General features: G+C 34.1%; 2 protein-coding genes across 2 annotated transcripts in view; one reads left to right on the top strand and one right to left on the bottom strand.

Annotated features, from left to right (window-relative positions):
* The window catches only part of LOC111421422 (uncharacterized), a 43,468-nt gene that overhangs the window by 11,342 nt on the left and 14,210 nt on the right, over positions 1 to 17,916 (top strand). The window contains exons 4-10 of the mRNA XM_071195992.1: positions 3,066 to 3,119; positions 3,329 to 3,381; positions 3,998 to 4,320; positions 4,372 to 4,584; positions 10,981 to 12,595; positions 12,654 to 13,018; positions 15,070 to 15,994. Coding sequence (XP_071052093.1) covers positions 3,086 to 3,119; positions 3,329 to 3,381; positions 3,998 to 4,320; positions 4,372 to 4,584; positions 10,981 to 12,595; positions 12,654 to 13,018; positions 15,070 to 15,994 — 3,528 coding nt within the window. The 5' untranslated portion in view covers positions 3,066 to 3,085. The remainder of the gene's footprint in view (positions 1 to 3,065; positions 3,120 to 3,328; positions 3,382 to 3,997; positions 4,321 to 4,371; positions 4,585 to 10,980; positions 12,596 to 12,653; positions 13,019 to 15,069; positions 15,995 to 17,916) is intronic.
* Positions 1,853 to 3,154, bottom strand: LOC111421424 (isthmin-2-like). The gene is made up of 2 exons (XM_023054576.2): positions 2,434 to 3,154; positions 1,853 to 2,385 (listed from the first exon to the last, which is right to left on the bottom strand). Exons 1-2 carry the CDS (start codon positions 2,684 to 2,686, stop codon positions 2,192 to 2,194), a joined length of 447 nt encoding a protein of 148 aa, XP_022910344.1. The 5' UTR covers positions 2,687 to 3,154; the 3' UTR covers positions 1,853 to 2,191.

The raw sequence follows: 17,916 nt of genomic DNA, 5'->3' as shown, positions 1-17,916 counted from the left end.
ATAAAATATGGGGCGTTCCATTTAAAATTTTCGACTTTCTCCCCATTGAATATGGAGAAACGGTAATTCAATTTTTGACCATCCTGTATAAGATACTCTAACACAATATATGACAATCTATTTGAGAGCATCTGAAGAGTAATCGTGCCAATTTAAAGCTTTTTTGAATGAACGTTGGCTGGGATATAGGGTTTTAAAGAGCATGGTGAAATTTGCCAAAAAAATCTTAAAATCAAAATAATCCGTAAACGAAAAACGCTAGGTACCAAAAACTTTTATGAAAGTCAACATATTTTTTTAAGTACAATTAAAAGGTGCAATAAAAACTATAGCATTCCATTTGAAATAACGAAGTTATGGTCTACTTCCGGTAGACCAGAAGTGGCGGCCATCTTGAAAATATTTTAGATCGAAAGTTCCGAATGAACAACTCATGCTACCAAAATTTTAAATCTCTACGAATAGTGGAACCTGAAAAAGTTCTAACGAACCAGTTACGTGAGACACCCTGTATAATGTCCTTAAATAGCTATGCTCATCACCACAGTCACCCAACCTCAATCCCATAGAGCACGTATGGGAGTTTCTTGACCGCAAAATTTGGAAGCTAAATATTAAAAATAAAAACGACTTGAAAGCTGCATTATTACGGGAATGGTAGAATACTTCACCAGAAATTACAGCTAATTTAGTTAATTCCATGTCGCGATGATTAGCAGCAGATCCTTTGGGGAGATAAACTGCGACCCAAAAACGATTAACAGCAGGGCCACTAAAACATGCTCAACTGTCTCCTCGTTCTCCGCACATAGTCGGCATCAGCTAGACCCAATAAGATGAGGTGTGTCTTTAATCGGAATTTTAAGAATTTTAATGTTGCTGCGAGCAAGTCCTAAAATATTACCGGGTTTTAGGTCTGGTGTTAGTTCTAGCTTTGCACTATCACTAGAACTAACACAAGACATGGTACTAGAATCATTTGGGTTTAGCCGAACGTGTCTAAACCCGAATGATTCTAGTTCTAGGTTTAGTGTTAGTACTAGTTTTACACTAGTACTGTTACTAGAACTAACACAAGACCTAGAACTAGAATCATTCGAATTTAGCCGTCTTTAAACACGTGTGGCTAAACGGAAATAATTTTAGTTCTTGGTCTAACGCTGCATAACAATTGAAATTAGAACTAACATTAAGCCTAGAACTAGAATCATTCGGGTTTAGCCGTCTTTAGAGACTTGCGGCTAAACCCAAATGATTCTAGTTCGTGATCTAGCGATGCATAACAATTAAAACTAGAACTAACATTAGACCTAGAACTAGAATCATTCGGGTTTAGCCGTCTTTAGAGACGTGCGGCTAAACCCAAATGATTCTAGTTCTCGGTCTAACGATGCATAACAAATAAAACTGCTAGAACTAACACTATCTATCGCAAAACTACCTTGCCTGTACCAATACCTGTACTATTAAGTTATGTTGGATTTTATGTGAGACAGTGCAAGTGCATAGTAATTTCGTAACTATGGTTACTATGTTCATATATTGCGAGTTATATAAAATTCCCGGTCTAATGTAATGTATATGGAATAGTTTTGAATCACTCTTCAAGTAAAAATTTGTTTAAAAAAAAATTTTATTTTATTCTCAAAAAGATCTCGTTAAATTGTACTCGACTCGAAACAAAAAGGTTGTCGCAATCTCGACGCGACTTCGATGATATATTTCCCGCAACGTTTTCCGACCCTTCCCCCAACCCCCCTCACGTCCTTTTACCCTTGACACATTGACAAATTGACAAATTACCCTCGAAACTCCGGACGGAACGCACTCGATAAAGTCAAACGATAAAAAATTGACCATCCGAATCGAATTCTTTTATTAAAACTATTAATAAAAAAAATTTAATTCAAAAAGCGATAAAACGGAACTATTAAATAAAATGAAGGAATGGGGAAGGGAATAATATCCTTGGAGGATTTCTTTCTTTCTCTAATTCTCGGGAAGTGCCTCCTGTAACCTTCCCCCCTATTTGGAAGTTTCCATAGAGACAGACGTTTCGCGGAGATCTAAAGAGATCGTACAAAAGCTTTTTTCCATTGCGTTTATGATCCTTAAAATTTCCACTTGCTCTAAACGATTGTATTTAAAACATGTATTTATATAAAATATATGTATATAATAGATAGATTCATTAACAAGCTGGTAAAGTACACGTTTTTATTTGTGCTTCTTTTTCTCCTGCAGCACACCCTCCACCAACACAATGTCTCCAACGTATAATCTTCCCGATACCGCATGTAACACTACAAGGGGACCATTTTCCCCATTGGTCCCATATTTTCGGACCTTTATTGCCTTTCTCTTCTCGACGCTCTTTATCCGTTCCTAAAACGTTTATTGTTTCATCACCAAAAATAATTTAAAAAAATTTACCCCTTGAAGAATTTGCTTCATCGTCGTCCTCTTCATCGTCTTCATCCTCATCATCTTCCTCGTCGATTTCACCATCATTGTCGCCCCTTAAAATTTCTTTTTTCTCATCGCGGATTTCCTCGGGTTCTAAAAGCTTTTTGGTCGTTTTTAATTTCTGAATATCGCCTTTTTCGATTCGAATCAATTCGGAATTGCCGAAAGTGATTGTAAAGGAAAGAAAAATAATTAAGAAGTGTAACGTTGTTATTGACATTAGTGACTTTTGTAATTTTTTTTAAATAAATAATTAATAACTTTAAAAAGTCGTCAATTTGACGTTTATTTAAAGTGAGGTTAAAGAAAAACTCTTGGTGGTACCAACACAAATTTTAAGATTTTGACATTGACAGGTATAGAAGGAAACTGTTTAATTTGACGTTTCTTGAAAACGTTTATTTAAATTATTACCTTATTTTTCTTATTGTTTTTCGTATTTTTTGCTCGTAATACATAAAAGAATAAAATTGATATATTTGAAATTCCAAAAACGGAAACTATTTCACCAGTTAATATCTGTAGTAATTAGCCCCTCGATTCGGGCCGGTTAATTAGTAATTGAGTCCCTAATTGACCCTAATTTTGTCCCGTTTCAGGTTTCCCTTAAAGTGGAACTATGAATCCTCGCATACGAAGTATGGAACATATTGGTGAGTCAAATAATATTTTTGCCTTTTTCTTTCTCCTCCGCTTCTTTCTGAAGCTACTAAAAGGAGAAAGAAAAAGAAAATTAACCCATAAATATTAATACCGGTCGTCGAGAGAAAGCTTTTAGACTTCGTACCAACATTCGCCGAAGGCCAAACGAAAAAAAACTAGGTGATGAGGTGCAAACAATAAATAAATAAATTTTTTTTAGGTTATCTTGGTAATTCGAGAGTAGTTCTGAATCATTTCGATGCGGCAACTCAGGTGATAATAATTAAAATAAATTAAAATTAGAACTAACACTAGACCTATAGTTCATTTTTTTTTCAATTTGTTGTAAAGTTGGCAAAATTAACAGGGAATTTTGTTTTATCATGTTTTGAAGTAAATATGTCACATTGACGTTTGAGCTTTTGTTATTCAAAAAGAAAAGGTGCATAAAAAGTGTTGTGGGGTGTTTATTTGCCATTTACTTACCTAGAAAAGGTATTTTATTCTATTTAATTACATTGTAGCACATTTTTATAACAAATATGTACTTCGTCAAAATCGTATTTATCTAAAAATTTATTATTATTTTAACCTCAACTAATTAGTTACTGACAATGTAAAACAACATAAATTTTATAAGGGTCCTAGATAATACCAACAGAAACCCTAAATAATTTACATTGACAAGTATTACAGAAAAAAAACGAACTATAATACTAGAATCTTTTGGGTTAAGCCGTTTTTTGAAATAAAGTTTGACGTTTCGGATGCCATGTTGCAAAAAGCTTTACTTCGCTAGTGTTAATTCTAGTTTTAGTTTAATTAACACCGGCCGTGAAAGTACTTAAATTAAAATAATTAATATTTATTGGGATCTTTTTGTTTATAGGCAGATATACAACATGTTGCGCTTAGTTACGAATCTGAAGATGAAACGATGGGGAGAATATACGCGAAATCTCGCCGTGGAACCGCTTTGTATAGCAAACAAGATATTAGGGAACAATATTGCATTTCCGATCGCGGCTTGGGTGCATTGGAAACACAAAGGACCAGCTTTTTCGGGTGCTTATCCTCGCATCAACCGTCTCCTTGCAACAAAACTTCTTTTTTGACGGTTTGCGTCCGACAAAAGATACCTTCCGATGAGAATTTGCACGAACTTTATAGACGGCACCCCATTGAGTACGCCCCATATCCTCGAAGACCAAGGTTTGGGGAACAATTTTAAATCAATTTTATTTTAATTAATTAATTTTGAAGGTACCCTTGGGCGATTCAACCACCAGATGTTTATCGTTACGATGAAGACGTAAGTAGCCACTCATATTTCCGGAGAAAAATGCAGGTTGACCCCGCTAAATACACCTGGATGCCTTCCGATGATGAATCCGTTAGGATGGAGAGACCTAGATCCGTTTTGGATTCGTGTTTAGCCCATCAAGGGCTCCCTCCACCCCCACCTCCAGTTCAGAGGTAAATAAATAAATAAAATTTAAACAAAATTTGGCATATATTAAGATTAGCTGTCCCTCTTAAAAATCGATACATTTTTTTTTAATCGGTTGGAAATGACTCAAAAGATGTGTTAATGATAAAAAAAAAGTGCGGAAAAGTGTAGTACTTACCGAAAAATCACTTTAAAGTTGCGATTTGACGTTTCTTTTTGGAAGTTAAAAGCAATGTTAAGTTAGTCCCCAATTAAACAGAATTTTACATGTATAGTATTTTAATTATAACATGAGAACCAGTGAACCGATTTCGATAAACAATGTCTCATTCGAAAGCTTAATCCTTGGCCAATACGAAAGTGGAAATGCCCGATTGACGATGTGACGATAGCAACAAACCTTCCAACAACAAATTTTTATCCGCAATTTCCTATCTATTTTATTAGCTGATATCTTTCTTATTATTAGATATAGCAGAACACTAAATGCACCATATGAAAGCTTGATTCTTTCTTTATGAAATCGTCGGTCCTCGTTTGCCGATATGTTAATATTAAAATCAATAAAAGATGAAGAACACCGCTCTGTACGTAAAATAGCTTAATATTACCAAACTTCAAGCCCTTGTGCAATTGTTATCAAACCGAATTTTAAAAAACTGTGTTCACAATCAGAAAGAACGCTCCTTCAAATATCTTAATCCGGGTTTTTGTCGGTCAATATCTACTAGCATCATGGTTAAATCACCTTTAATATACATCTCTATATACAGAAACGTTTAATTGCTCTACCTTTAAACAACTTTCTTATTTGATATGAGGAAAACAATAGAAGTATAACATGAAGTTATAGACTTACACAAGGACGTTTTTGATAAAAAAATTACCAAATTCACAGGTTTTAGCTACTTTTAAACATTGTTGGGATCAATAACTTTCTTATATCACCAGGAAAAAACTCTATAACCAAGCAGCGATAGCCGCGTGTTATACACCATTAGACAGAGCAGAAAATTGTAGATAAGATAGATCTATACTTCTATAGTTTTCCCCCTATCAAATAAGAAAGTTGTTTAAAGGAATAGTAATTAAGTGTTTTTGCGTGTAGGGATGTATATTAAAGGCGATTTAAGCATGACGCCGATAGACATTTACCAACGAAAACCCGGTTTAAGAGCGCTCTTTCCGAGTTTGATAATAGTTTTTTAAAATTCGGTTTGATAACAATTGCACAAAGGCTTGAAGTTTGGTAATTTTAAACTATTTAATCTAAGTACAGAGTCACCGCTTTGTAGTTTAAGTACAGATTGATCCTAGTATTAACTATCGACAGACAAAGACCGGTTTTAGATAGAGAAAGAATCTCTAATTATTATCTCGAATTATCTCTAATAATAAGAAAGATATCAGCTAAGAAAGTAGATAAAAAATTACGGATACAAGTTTGTTGCTATCGGACAAATGTGGAGGAGGCTGAAAACTAGAATTCGTAAACATAAAACTAAAGAAAATTCGAAACGATACAACCTTACAGCACCTTTCATCTTTTTTGTTTCCGTGTGGAAACGTGCCCATTACACACCCACAAGTACCCATCAATTGCATTTCTACCTTAATCTTTTGAATTTCTCCAAAATAAGGTTTATTATTCTTCTCTTTCAGATTTGACCATAGGATTTGACGAATATTTCACCCTACGTTATGACCTTTTGATGTTAAAACTTTGTAACTACTAATGCCCGACTCGAAAACTCTCGCGGGGTCATTTCAATGGTTGTACGCACATAATTAGTAAATTTTGAAATCGGGCATTTCCACCTTCGCATTCATTGCAGATCATACTTTCGACCGAGATTTTGATGACTAAAATTGGTCAATTAGCTACGGAGATAATTGATGTGTTTAATTAATTCGTTTGTTGTGTTTTAATCAAAATCCTTAAATATTTCAAATCGGGCATTCAGCCAGACACAAACTTTCGATTGAGATATAAAACATTAAAATCCGTCAAACTGTTCTCTAATTATAGTCGATTTAGTTTAAATTAATTTTTTAGCACGAGCTTTCACACGTGCATAAACAACGAGCCGAAGACGGTGTCATTCCGAGGGCTGTATAAACTTAGCGGGAGAGAATTGAAATCGAGCATTTTGTAATTTCGATATAAGACACTATGACGAATCGAGTGACGTATAGATCTTGATCATCGGGTACATTGTTTACGAGTTATCACCACTTAAAGAAGGTCAATTTTGTGTTATTTTCGTGTATCTTCGCATTATTTTGGCGTTTTATCGAAATTGCACAGTTTGTTGCCATCGTCACACGGGTTATTTTTTTATTATTATTTTGTAACCATGTACACGTCTTGTTTAATATTAATTTTTAATTAATTAACTATTTTAACTTAAGTAAGGTACTATTAAATAAGCTATTATACTTATTTATCATTTATATTTACAATATAATAGTATATTATTCAACAAGCGTATAATGGCGGCTGTTACCCACGAAGAAGAAGTTGCAACACGAGCGAGCGAAGCGAGCGAGTGTTGTAATCTGAGTGGGTAACATCCATTATACGCAAGTTGAATACTATACTTTATCTACAACTATTTAATTTTGAAAAAAAAATCAAAAAAACAAAAAAAAAATAAACTTGATAGACATTTCAGACATAACCTCAATATAAGAAAGCTGTCATTTCTGTTAATATTTTATTTTTTTTTTAGTAGGCAGTGTCAGAAGTGTGGAATAATGGCCTCATTATTCAACACTTTGTCTGTCATGGGTAATGAGTGTCATTACCCGTCAAAAATCAATTGTATAACGAATAGATAATTCAATAGTTGTAGATAATAGTATATTATTCAACAAGCGTATAATGGCGGCTGTTACCCACGAAGAAGAAGTTGCAACACGAGCGAGCGAAGCGAGCGAGTGTTGTAATCTGAGTGGGTAACATCCATTATACGCAAGTTGAATACTATACTTTATCTACAACTATTTAATTTTGAAAAAAAAATCAAAAAAACGAAAAAAAAATAAACTTGATAGACATTTCAGACATAACCTCAATATAAGAAAACTGTCATTTCTGTTAATATTTTATTTTTTTTTTAGTAGGCAGTGTCAGAAGTGTGGAATAATGGCCTCATTATTCAACACTTTGTCTGTCATGGGTAATGAGTGTCATTACCCGTCAAAAATCAATTGTATAACGAATAGATAATTCAATAGTTGTAGATAATAGTATATTATTCAACAAGCGTATAATGGCGGCTATTACCCACGAAGAAGAAGTTGCAACACGAGCGAGCGAAGCGAGCGAGTTTTGTAATCTGAGTGGGTAACATCCATTATACGCAAGTTGAATACTATACTTTATCTACAACTATTTAATTTAAAAAAAAAAAATCAAAAAAACGAAAAAAAAAAAAACTTGATAGACATTTCAGACATAACCTCAATATAAGAAAGCTGTCATTTCTGTTAATATTTTATTTTTTGATTAGTAGGCAGTGTCAGAAGTGTGGAATAATGGCCTCATTATTCAACACTTTGTCTGTCATGGGTAATGAGTGTCATTATCCGTCAAAAATCAATTGTATAACGAATAGATAATTCAATAGTTGTAGATAATAGTATATTATTCAACAAGCGTATAATGGCGGCTGTTACCCACGAAGAAGAAGTTGCAACACGAGCGAGCGAAGCGAGCGAGTTTTGTAATCTGAGTGGGTAACATCCATTATACGCAAGTTGAATACTATACTTTATCTACAACTATTTAATTTAAAAAAAAAAAATCAAAAAAACGAAAAAAAAAAAAAAACTTGATAGACATTTCAGACATAACCTCAATATAAGAAAGCTGTCATTTCTGTTAATATTTTATTTTTTGATTAGTAGGCAGTATCAGAAGTGTGGAATAATGGCCTCATTATTCAACACTTTGTCTGTCATGGGTAATGAGTGTCATTACCCGTCAAAAATCAATTGTATAACGAATAGATAATTCAATAGTTGTAGATAATAGTATATTATTCAACAAGCGTATAATGGCGGCTGTTACCCACGAAGAAGAAGTAAGAAGTAATCTGAGTGGGTAACATCCATTATACGCAAGTTGAATACTATACTTTATCTACAACTATTTAATTTTGAAAAAAAAAATCAAAAAAACGAAAAAAAAAAAAACTTGATAGACATTTCAGACATAACCTCAATATAAGAAAGCTGTCATTTCTGTTAATATTTTATTTTTTGATTAGTAGGCAGTGTCAGAAGTGTGGAATAATGGCCTCATTATTCAACACTTTGTCTGTCATGGGTAATGAGTGTCATTACCCGTCAAAAATCAATTGTATAACGAATAGATAATTCAATAGTTGTAGATAATAGTATATTATTCAACAAGCGTATAATGGCGGCTGTTACCCACGAAGAATAAGTTGCAATGTAATCTGAGTGGGTAACATCCATTATACGCAAGTTGAATACTATACTTTATCTACAACTATTTAATTTAAAAAAAAAAAATCAAAAAAACGAAAAAAAAAAAAAAACTTGATAGACATTTCAGACATAACCTCAATATAAGAAAGCTGTCATTTCTGTTAATATTTTATTTTTTGATTAGTAGGCAGTATCAGAAGTGTGGAATAATGGCCTCATTATTCAACACTTTGTCTGTCATGGGTAATGAGTGTCATTACCCGTCAAAAATCAATTGTATAACGAATAGATAATTCAATAGTTGTAGATAATAGTATATTATTCAACAAGCGTATAATGGCGGCTGTTACCCACGAAGAAGAAGTAAGAAGTAATCTGAGTGGGTAACATCCATTATACGCAAGTTGAATACTATACTTTATCTACAACTATTTAATTTTGAAAAAAAAATCAAAAAAACGAAAAAAAAATAAACTTGATAGACATTTCAGACATAACCTCAATATAAGAAAGCTGTCATTTCTGTTAATATTTTATTTTTTGATTAGTAGGCAGTGTCAGAAGTGTGGAATAATGGCCTCATTATTCAACACTTTGTCTGTCATGGGTAATGAGTGTCATTACCCGTCAAAAATCAATTGTATAACGAATAGATAATTCAATAGTTGTAGATAAAGATATTTTAGTCGTTTGACATATCAATTGATACATAATCTATTAACATAAAGTCTATTAACACACATTTGGTAGAAACAATTCTATCTAACGACAGGTAATTGTCGTTATGCATTGATAGCGTAAGAAATAAGGTTTTCATCCGTAAATATGTTGTAATCTCAACAAGTTTAGTGAAAATAACTTTTTATTTTGTGCGTGGGTATAAATTAAACAATTTCAGGTTAGGATTTAATACGAAAATGCATATTTAACATTGCTTTGAACTTCCAAAAAGAAACGTCAAATCGCAACTTTAAAGTGATTTTTCGGTAAGTACTACACTTTTCCGTACTTTTTTTTTTATCATTAGCTTTGTTCGTTGGGACTGCACTACTTGCACTCACTTGCACTATGCAGTTTAGTGCAGATGTTGTGTGTTCGTTGGGGATACTGCAGTTTAGTGCAGTTGCACTCATACTGTTCGTTAGGCCAGATGCAGTGCAATTTAGTGCAGTCGGTGCAAGTTAGTGCAGATTTTGTTGCACCTGCTTTCGATTAAGTTCAATAAGTGCAGTGTAACTAAAATGGCGGAATATTTAAAAACGTGTTTTGTAATAATTAATATTAATATTAAATATTAAGAAATAAAACCTTATAATGATTAATATTTGTTGTATTAGAGAACACAGTATATTCAATCCCAGTAGAGGCAGTAGAAAACTACCCCTACTTTTTTGGTGGCTGGGGTTAACTACCCTCACCACCCCAAATTTTTTTTGCAAGTACTGCTTATTAATTTTGGTGCAATTTAGCATGTGATTTCTTTATACGTTAAATAGTACTTTTGAAAGAACTAATAATGGTTAGTAGTTTGGTATACAAAATATATTTCGCTAATAATTGAAAAAAATAAAAAATAATAATAATTGATGAATACTAAAAAAACGCTACTAAAAAAACATTCTGCGATAATTTCATTTTCCACGAGTATTTCGCTGACAATCTCCTGTTCGTCCATTTCAAATATTATACACTTTTTTTATAAAAATCTGTTCGTTGGGACCACGGTTTATACACTTTTCTGACATGCACTAAGTTGACATGACATTGCACTGAATTACACTTCATTGCACTATGACGTCATACGAGTGCCATGTCGTGCAGAGTAGTGCAGTCCCAACGAACAAAGCTATTAACACACCTTTTGAGTCATTTCCTACCGATTAAAAAAAAAATCATCGATTTTTAAGAGGGACAGGTATTCTTTAATTATTCCCAAAATTTTTATTAAAAACAAATTTTTTTAGGCCAAAACATGTAAGTTTTGCGAGATCTCACACATTAACTTCATTCGACGACGCCGTAGTTTCATTAAGTTCATCATCATCGAGGATATCATCAAAAATGTCTCGGAGCCAAGAGAGATTAATCGACATTCGAAAGCCGATTATCCCAATTCCCATAACCCGCCAACCCGAACCAACCGAAAATCTCCTAGTTTTAGAGAAATTAAAAAAAATGCCAATGAAAACCCAAGCGACACAAACGGAAGCGTGTTTAGGACGAAGAATCCTCCCCGCGAATCAACTCCATCTAAGCCCAAGAACGATTCATCGCGTCAAAATGGTTTCTCAAGGAGCCCAAACCAACGGGATTTTAATCAACGGAAGGAAATTAATGAAATCGTATTCGGAAGCGACAAGATTTGGAGTTCCATCTTATTCGGATCGATCCCCCGATCAAATCGAACACGAACCTTTACAAAGAACTCAATCGGATGAGCCCCCCAGGTCGCCGTTTATGGTGGTGTCACCCCCAACGTTGCCGGAGAAAGAAAAGGTTGAAAGCGACTCTTCCTCAACTAAATCCGAACGCGACTCGGAGGAATCAGAATCAAAATGCCAAAAAGAAATTTTTATCGATTTCAAACCGGTTAGTTTTCAAACAAAAAAGCCGCTGGTTAAAACAGCGAGTGATGGGGAGATTTTGTTGGATCAAAGGAAAGCGCAAAGAGCCGAAGATGGGATTATTCCCGATAAACAGATTACCTCAATTAGTCATGAGGATATCACGGTTGAGGAGGAACCAAGAAATTTTTTGCCGTACTTTAAAAATCAACCGATTAGACACGAAGGGATTTTTAAAGATTTAGGCGAACACGTTTTTAGCTCGATCGATGAAAGCATTGAGGGGAATTCTTTGCTCCCCCAAGATTCCGTGGACGAAGAATTCCACGAAAATTTTATTTACAACCGGATGTATATTAGAAACGGATCAAGCAGTGATCACGAACAACATATTCCCCCAAGGATCTCCGAGGAAGCTTCCCCAGCCGATGAGGGAATAGTCCCATCATTATCCTTTAAAAAAATATCTCCTTTTGCATCAACAGATTCTTTAGCTAACGATATCCGGGATCATTCCGATGGGATTTGGAACGAATCCCAAGCTACCGTTCTTCAAGCTGACTCCGGAACTGAAAATGGAACGGCTTTAAGTAGTTCTGAAATGACCTCATTAACGGCGACCTCACCCGGAATTAGTGGAGTTTCTACTTTGTTGACGCCGTCTTCAAGGAGGAAACACCTTTTATTGTTGCAACACCAACAAAGATCTTCGATGGACACCGAAGTCTTGGATGAAGAAGACCCGGTTAAATTAGAAGTACCAATTGTACAAACGCACGTGCAAGAAGGAAAACATCAACAATTCTTGGTTCCTAGAAGGGCGAAATCGCCCGTTTGGAAGAGGAGGGATCTCGAACCCGAGTCTCCTCTCCCAGCCGTTGTTCCTGATTTACTTTTAGCTCGAACTGATTCCGGAAAAACAAACACCGACGTTTCGGAAAGCACCACAACAACCGATGATTATATCACTGCCACATCCGGTACCGATAGTTCTAGGAAAAGTAATTCAATCAAAGTAAAAATATAAACATTAAATTAATCAAACAAATAAATTTATTTTGTTGTATTTTTAGGGTAACTCACAAAAACAACGCCAACACAAAAGCCAAGAGGGAAGTTCTTTCGAAAGCGGCTCCTCAATGTACTCAAAAACCGATTACCTCCTTGAAGATATGGTGGTCCCTTCGTATTCTCCACCCCCCATAATCGAAGAAAATTTAGAAATCACCACAACACCCATCCCGGAAGTGCACGCATCCGGGCGATCTTCCCCCAGCGGAAGTAGCTCCTCATCCGGGAGTTACAGCTTAAACGGATCGTGTCCAGATTTACCTAAAAAACGAGTTGTGCCTTCCACGAAGAATTTATCTGTATCGGAAGATGATAAGAGCCTCCATTATTCTTCTTCGGGTTATTACGAATCGCCTTTAGAAGATGAGTACGTATTCCTAACAATCACTTAATTAAAATAAATTAATTAATACATAGAACTAAAAACATTCAAAGTTAATGTTTTTATTCTAAATATATCATGTAAGAACACCTTGAAGTTGTCCATTTGTCTATTATATGATCAAGTTTAAAATGTCAACCTCAATTTTGACATATTTGTAATCTTCATTAAAAATCCTTTAAAATGAGTACAAACACGACATATTTATCTTCAATATTAATGTAGTTATGGTCAACTTCCGGTTAGGAATGTCAACGTCAATTTTGACATATTTGTAATCGTCGTGAAAAATCCTCTAAAATCAGCCCAAACATGTTATGTACTTTGAATTTTAATTTTACTCGAGATATAAGCAACTTCCGGTTTGTAATGTCAATGTCATTTTGACATATTCTTAATTTTTATAAAATGTTTTAAAATTTGTCACAAAAACAAAAATATAATAAAAAAAAAATCAAATATTAAGGTTGGTATTAATATTTAAAACTTAAATTGCTAACTTCGAGTTTAATGTTTTTTATTCAAACTTTTTTGTTTTTTGAGATAAGTGCGTCATGTTTGGACTCATTTTAAAGGTTTTTTAATAAAGAATATATCATGTAAGAATACCATGAAGTTGTCCATTTGTCTATTATATGATCAAGTTTAAAATGTCAACCTCGATTTTGACATATTTGTAATCTTCATTAAAAATCCTTTAAAATAAGTACAAACACGACATATTTATCTTCAATATTAATGTAGTTATGGTCAACTTCCGGTTAGGAATGTCAACGTCAATTTTGACATATTTGTAATCGTCGTGAAAAAATCCTCTAAAATCAGCCCAAACACGATATGTACTTTGAGTTCTAATTTTACTCGAGATATAAGCAACTTCCGGTTTGTAATGTCAATGTCATTTTGACATATTCTTAATTTTTATAAAATGTTTTAAAATTTGCTACAAAAACAAAAATATAATAAAAAAAAATCAAAAATTAAGGTTGGTATTAATATTTAAAACTTAAATTGCTAACTTCGGGTTTAATGTTTTTTATTCAAACTTTTTTGTTTTTTGAGATAAGTGCGTCATGTTTGGACTCATTTTAAAGGTTATTTTATAAAGATTACGAATGTAACAATAAAATTAAAGTTGACATTAACACCTGAATGTTTTTTTCTTAGCCGTGCGTTGAAACTCTTTCAAGAAGCATGAAAATTTAGGTCTAATATTTGTTCTAGTTATAATTCATTAAAAATATGCAACACGGTGATATCTAATAATAGCGCTTCCTAGCACTGTTACTAGAACTAACATTTGACCTCGAACTAGAATCATTTGGGTTTAGCCGCACGTCTCTAAAGACGGCTAAACCCAAATGTTTCTAGTTCTAATGTTAGTTCTAGTGACAGTGCAAGTGTAAAACTAGAACTAACACTATACCTAAAACTAGAATCATTCGAGTTTAGCCGTCTTTAGAGACGTGCGGCTAAACCCAAATGACTCTAGTTCTAGGTATAGTGTTAATTCTTCATAGTAACAGTGCTAGTGCAAAACTAGAACTAACACTATACCTAGAACTAGAATCATTCGGGTTTAGCCGTCTTTAGAGACGTGCGGCTAAACCTGAATGTTTCTAGTTCGAAGTCAAATGTAGGTCAAAAGTGTAAAACTAGAACTAACACTATACCTAGAACTAGAATCATTTGGGTTTAGCCGTCTTTAGAGACGTGCGGCTAAACCCAAAGGATTCTAGTTCTAGGTATAGTGTTAGTTCTAGTTTTACACTTGCACTGTCACTAGAACTAACATTAGAACTAGAAACATTTGGGTTTAGCCGTCTTTAGAGACGTGCGGCTAAACCCAAATGATTCTAGTTCTTGGTCTAGCGCTGCATTACAATTAAAACTAGAACTAACACTAGACCTAGAACTAGAAAGTTTCGGGTCTTTTTACACTAGCACTATTACTATGTAGAACTAACATTGTACTTAGATGAGTACATATTGCTAACAATCACTTAATTAAAATAAATCACTTAATACATTTTTAGTGTAACTTGGAAATCATCAAAATCAGATAAAACCGAGTATTACACCGATGAAGCACGAAAAAAGAAACGGCCGTTTATTTTGGAGGTTAAACAATTTTCGGAATCAAAAAGAGATTTTAAACACACGAGGAAATATTCCCCATCGAAAGATAGCGTTAAAGATAAACCAAAACGTGGGAAAATTCGTACGAGGAGTCCAATGCAAAATCATAAAAAACCAGTTAAAAAGTCGCCGAGTTTACGAAGTCCCGATGAGGAGTGGTTACAAGTTGAAGAATCAAAACAACCCGTTCACCACATCACTTCCGACGAATCCAGTAGCGGGGTACGCGAAGAAAAGAAAAAACAAGACCAATTATCTCCAAGGAAAACCAAAAAGCTCCGAGAAAACAACCGGAGGAAATCGATTCCTCGCTCACCAACATCATCATCAAAAAGTCGATCAAAACGATCTAATATCGATGACGAAAAAGAAAAGGCTTCGAGTTTACCGGGGAGTTTACCGAGGAAATCTTCGATTAATAAAGAAAAACAAGATTTATCCTCCCCGAAACGGAGGCGCAGCCCCGACACTTCGCGTTTGAAAGCTTTAAGTGCCGAATCTTTACGGTCTGTAAGTCCCGGAAGTGACTCCGTTTTCTATAGTGACCCAAGTTCGCATGCTGCCGCAGCCGTAGAACACCAAGTGCATTGTTTACATTGTGGGAAAGAAGTAGATATTGTCACAACGGACGATCACGATAAATCGATAAGTAGTAATGGGGTTCAACCCGATATCGTTCAACCACCGGCGGGATTTGCCGATTCTCCACGTCAAAAACATCCCCCAGGACGGTTATATAAAAAGTTGGAGAAACGATTTCGATCGGAAGAGCGCACCATTGAAAGGAGACATTTAAAATATCGATCTGATGTTAGAGCTAAGGTAATCATTTTTGCTACTATTTGTAATAAATCAATAATTAATAAACAAATCAATAACACAAATGATAATAAAAAATAATTTTGAGTTAAAACGTCAAAAATTAATAGTATATTATTATATGAGCATATAATGAGGGCTATTATTCACGAAGGTTAAGTTTATGTCACGAGCGTAGCGAGTGGCATAATGAACCTGAGTGAATAATAGCTCATTATATGCGAGTAGAATACTATACTTTGTCCACGACTATTGAAATTGATTCCATAAATTTATTTTTTAAATAAATTTTTGAATAAAGGTTAAACGTCAATGTGACACAAACGTTTCAAATAATTATTATTAGTCTGATCAAGATGGCTACCCGTGAATAATAATTATTATTCACCGCTATTATTCACTCCGTGAAAAATGACTACCATTTTGTTTTAGAAAACTCATTCATAAGGTATATATTATAAGGTAGTCGTGGACAAATTTATTAGTGCTACCAACAAATTTTTTTATTTAGTGCAATGATACCAACTTATTTTTTATTTATTTATTTTTCCGTCGACCGTGTATTTATATGATTTATAAATGTATACAAAATCATTCATTAATGACACCTATTAATAAACGATTTTAAGAAAGTTCGACCGAACTAATATAGTAGTCAATTTAATAAATAATCTCCAATGAAATTTGTAATAGGTTCGTTCCAACCGCACAAATTTGACTCGTCGTGTACGCGTACACGACTAGTACAGGACTTTTTTCTGCGCATGTTCGTCCGTGGACACGTTCGTGTACGCGTACATTTCGTCAACGCTGTTGGAACGGTTTTCAATTTCTATGTACGTTTTATATCCAACCCTGCCAATAGTTAGCGCTGCAACCACAATTTACCATTTCAAACGAAATCCATTTAATCATTTTTTTAACAATAACGAACTAAAGTAGCATTAATTACAAATGTAAAAAAAGCGTAATAACCCCATAATAACCCTTACTAGAAAAATGAAATAAAAATATGCATGTTTTTTCACTTTTTTGATTAAGTTGTCTATGAAACTTATCATAAAACATACATATAAAATAAAAGTTCTTAAAAATTTGTTAAACAAAACACCAGAAACATGTAAAAGAGTAGAGAATAATCCAAATCCAAATGTACAGGTGTCCAAATTTCGATGGGTTTGCAGGGTATCTCAGTTATTATGAAAGATAGAAAGTTGCGGCTTTCGCGAACTTGAACTACTAGTTTAAATCTATTAGAACCCGTTTTTACGTTTCCGGATAGCCGAGATACAGGAGGTGTCTGGAAATCGTAAATTTGGAAACACTCCCTGTATATCAAAAAAGAAGAGCGATATGAAAATTTGGTTTGCGCCATTGTAAGTTTCACAAAAAAGTAGCTCAGGTTCGCGAAAGCCGCAACTTTCTATCTTTCATAATAACTGAGATACCCTACAAACCCATCGAAATTTGGACACCTGTATAGGGTCTGTCACGACGAGCTGAGTCTATATGTATATGGCAAACTACCTGCACTATTTTTGTGAAAATTTGCATATGGGTTTACCCGAAGTTCTCGTTTCAGCTCAAATATTTTCAGATTTCTCCAACTTCCGGTTATACCGGAAATGGACCCTAACTTCGTTATTTTAACAACTTTTATTCAATTTTATTAAATCGAGATCCCCGCCAAATTTTAATACAATTTGATATAAGTCATCATATGTCTTTCATTTCATTTTTCAATTATTTCAGTCTTTTCGAAAATTTTGGCAGATGCAACCCTTCACAATAAATATAATTTTTCGAAATTACGGTCGAGTCCGGCCAAATATTGTCAAAGTTTGCACAGAGACGACCCACAGCTTACATAATACTTGAAAAGCAACCCCAAATTGGGGTTGCCATTTAAAAAGATGAAATTTTCG

Source organism: Onthophagus taurus, chromosome 5 (assembly GCF_036711975.1).
Source record: "Onthophagus taurus isolate NC chromosome 5, IU_Otau_3.0, whole genome shotgun sequence".
Classification (NCBI taxonomy): domain Eukaryota; kingdom Metazoa; phylum Arthropoda; class Insecta; order Coleoptera; family Scarabaeidae; genus Onthophagus; species Onthophagus taurus.
Note: the sequence above shows the minus strand (reverse complement) of the source record. Positions and strands in the feature narration are given on the sequence as shown.

Coding starts and splice junctions, on each gene's coding strand:
- LOC111421424 (XM_023054576.2), bottom strand. CDS start 2,686: ATGTCAATAACAACGTTACACTTCTTAATTATTTTTCTTTCCTTTACA. Junction 2,386..2,433: donor TGAAGCAAATTCTTCAAGGG/GTAAATTTTTTT, acceptor TAAACGTTTTAG/GAACGGATAAAGAGCGTCGA.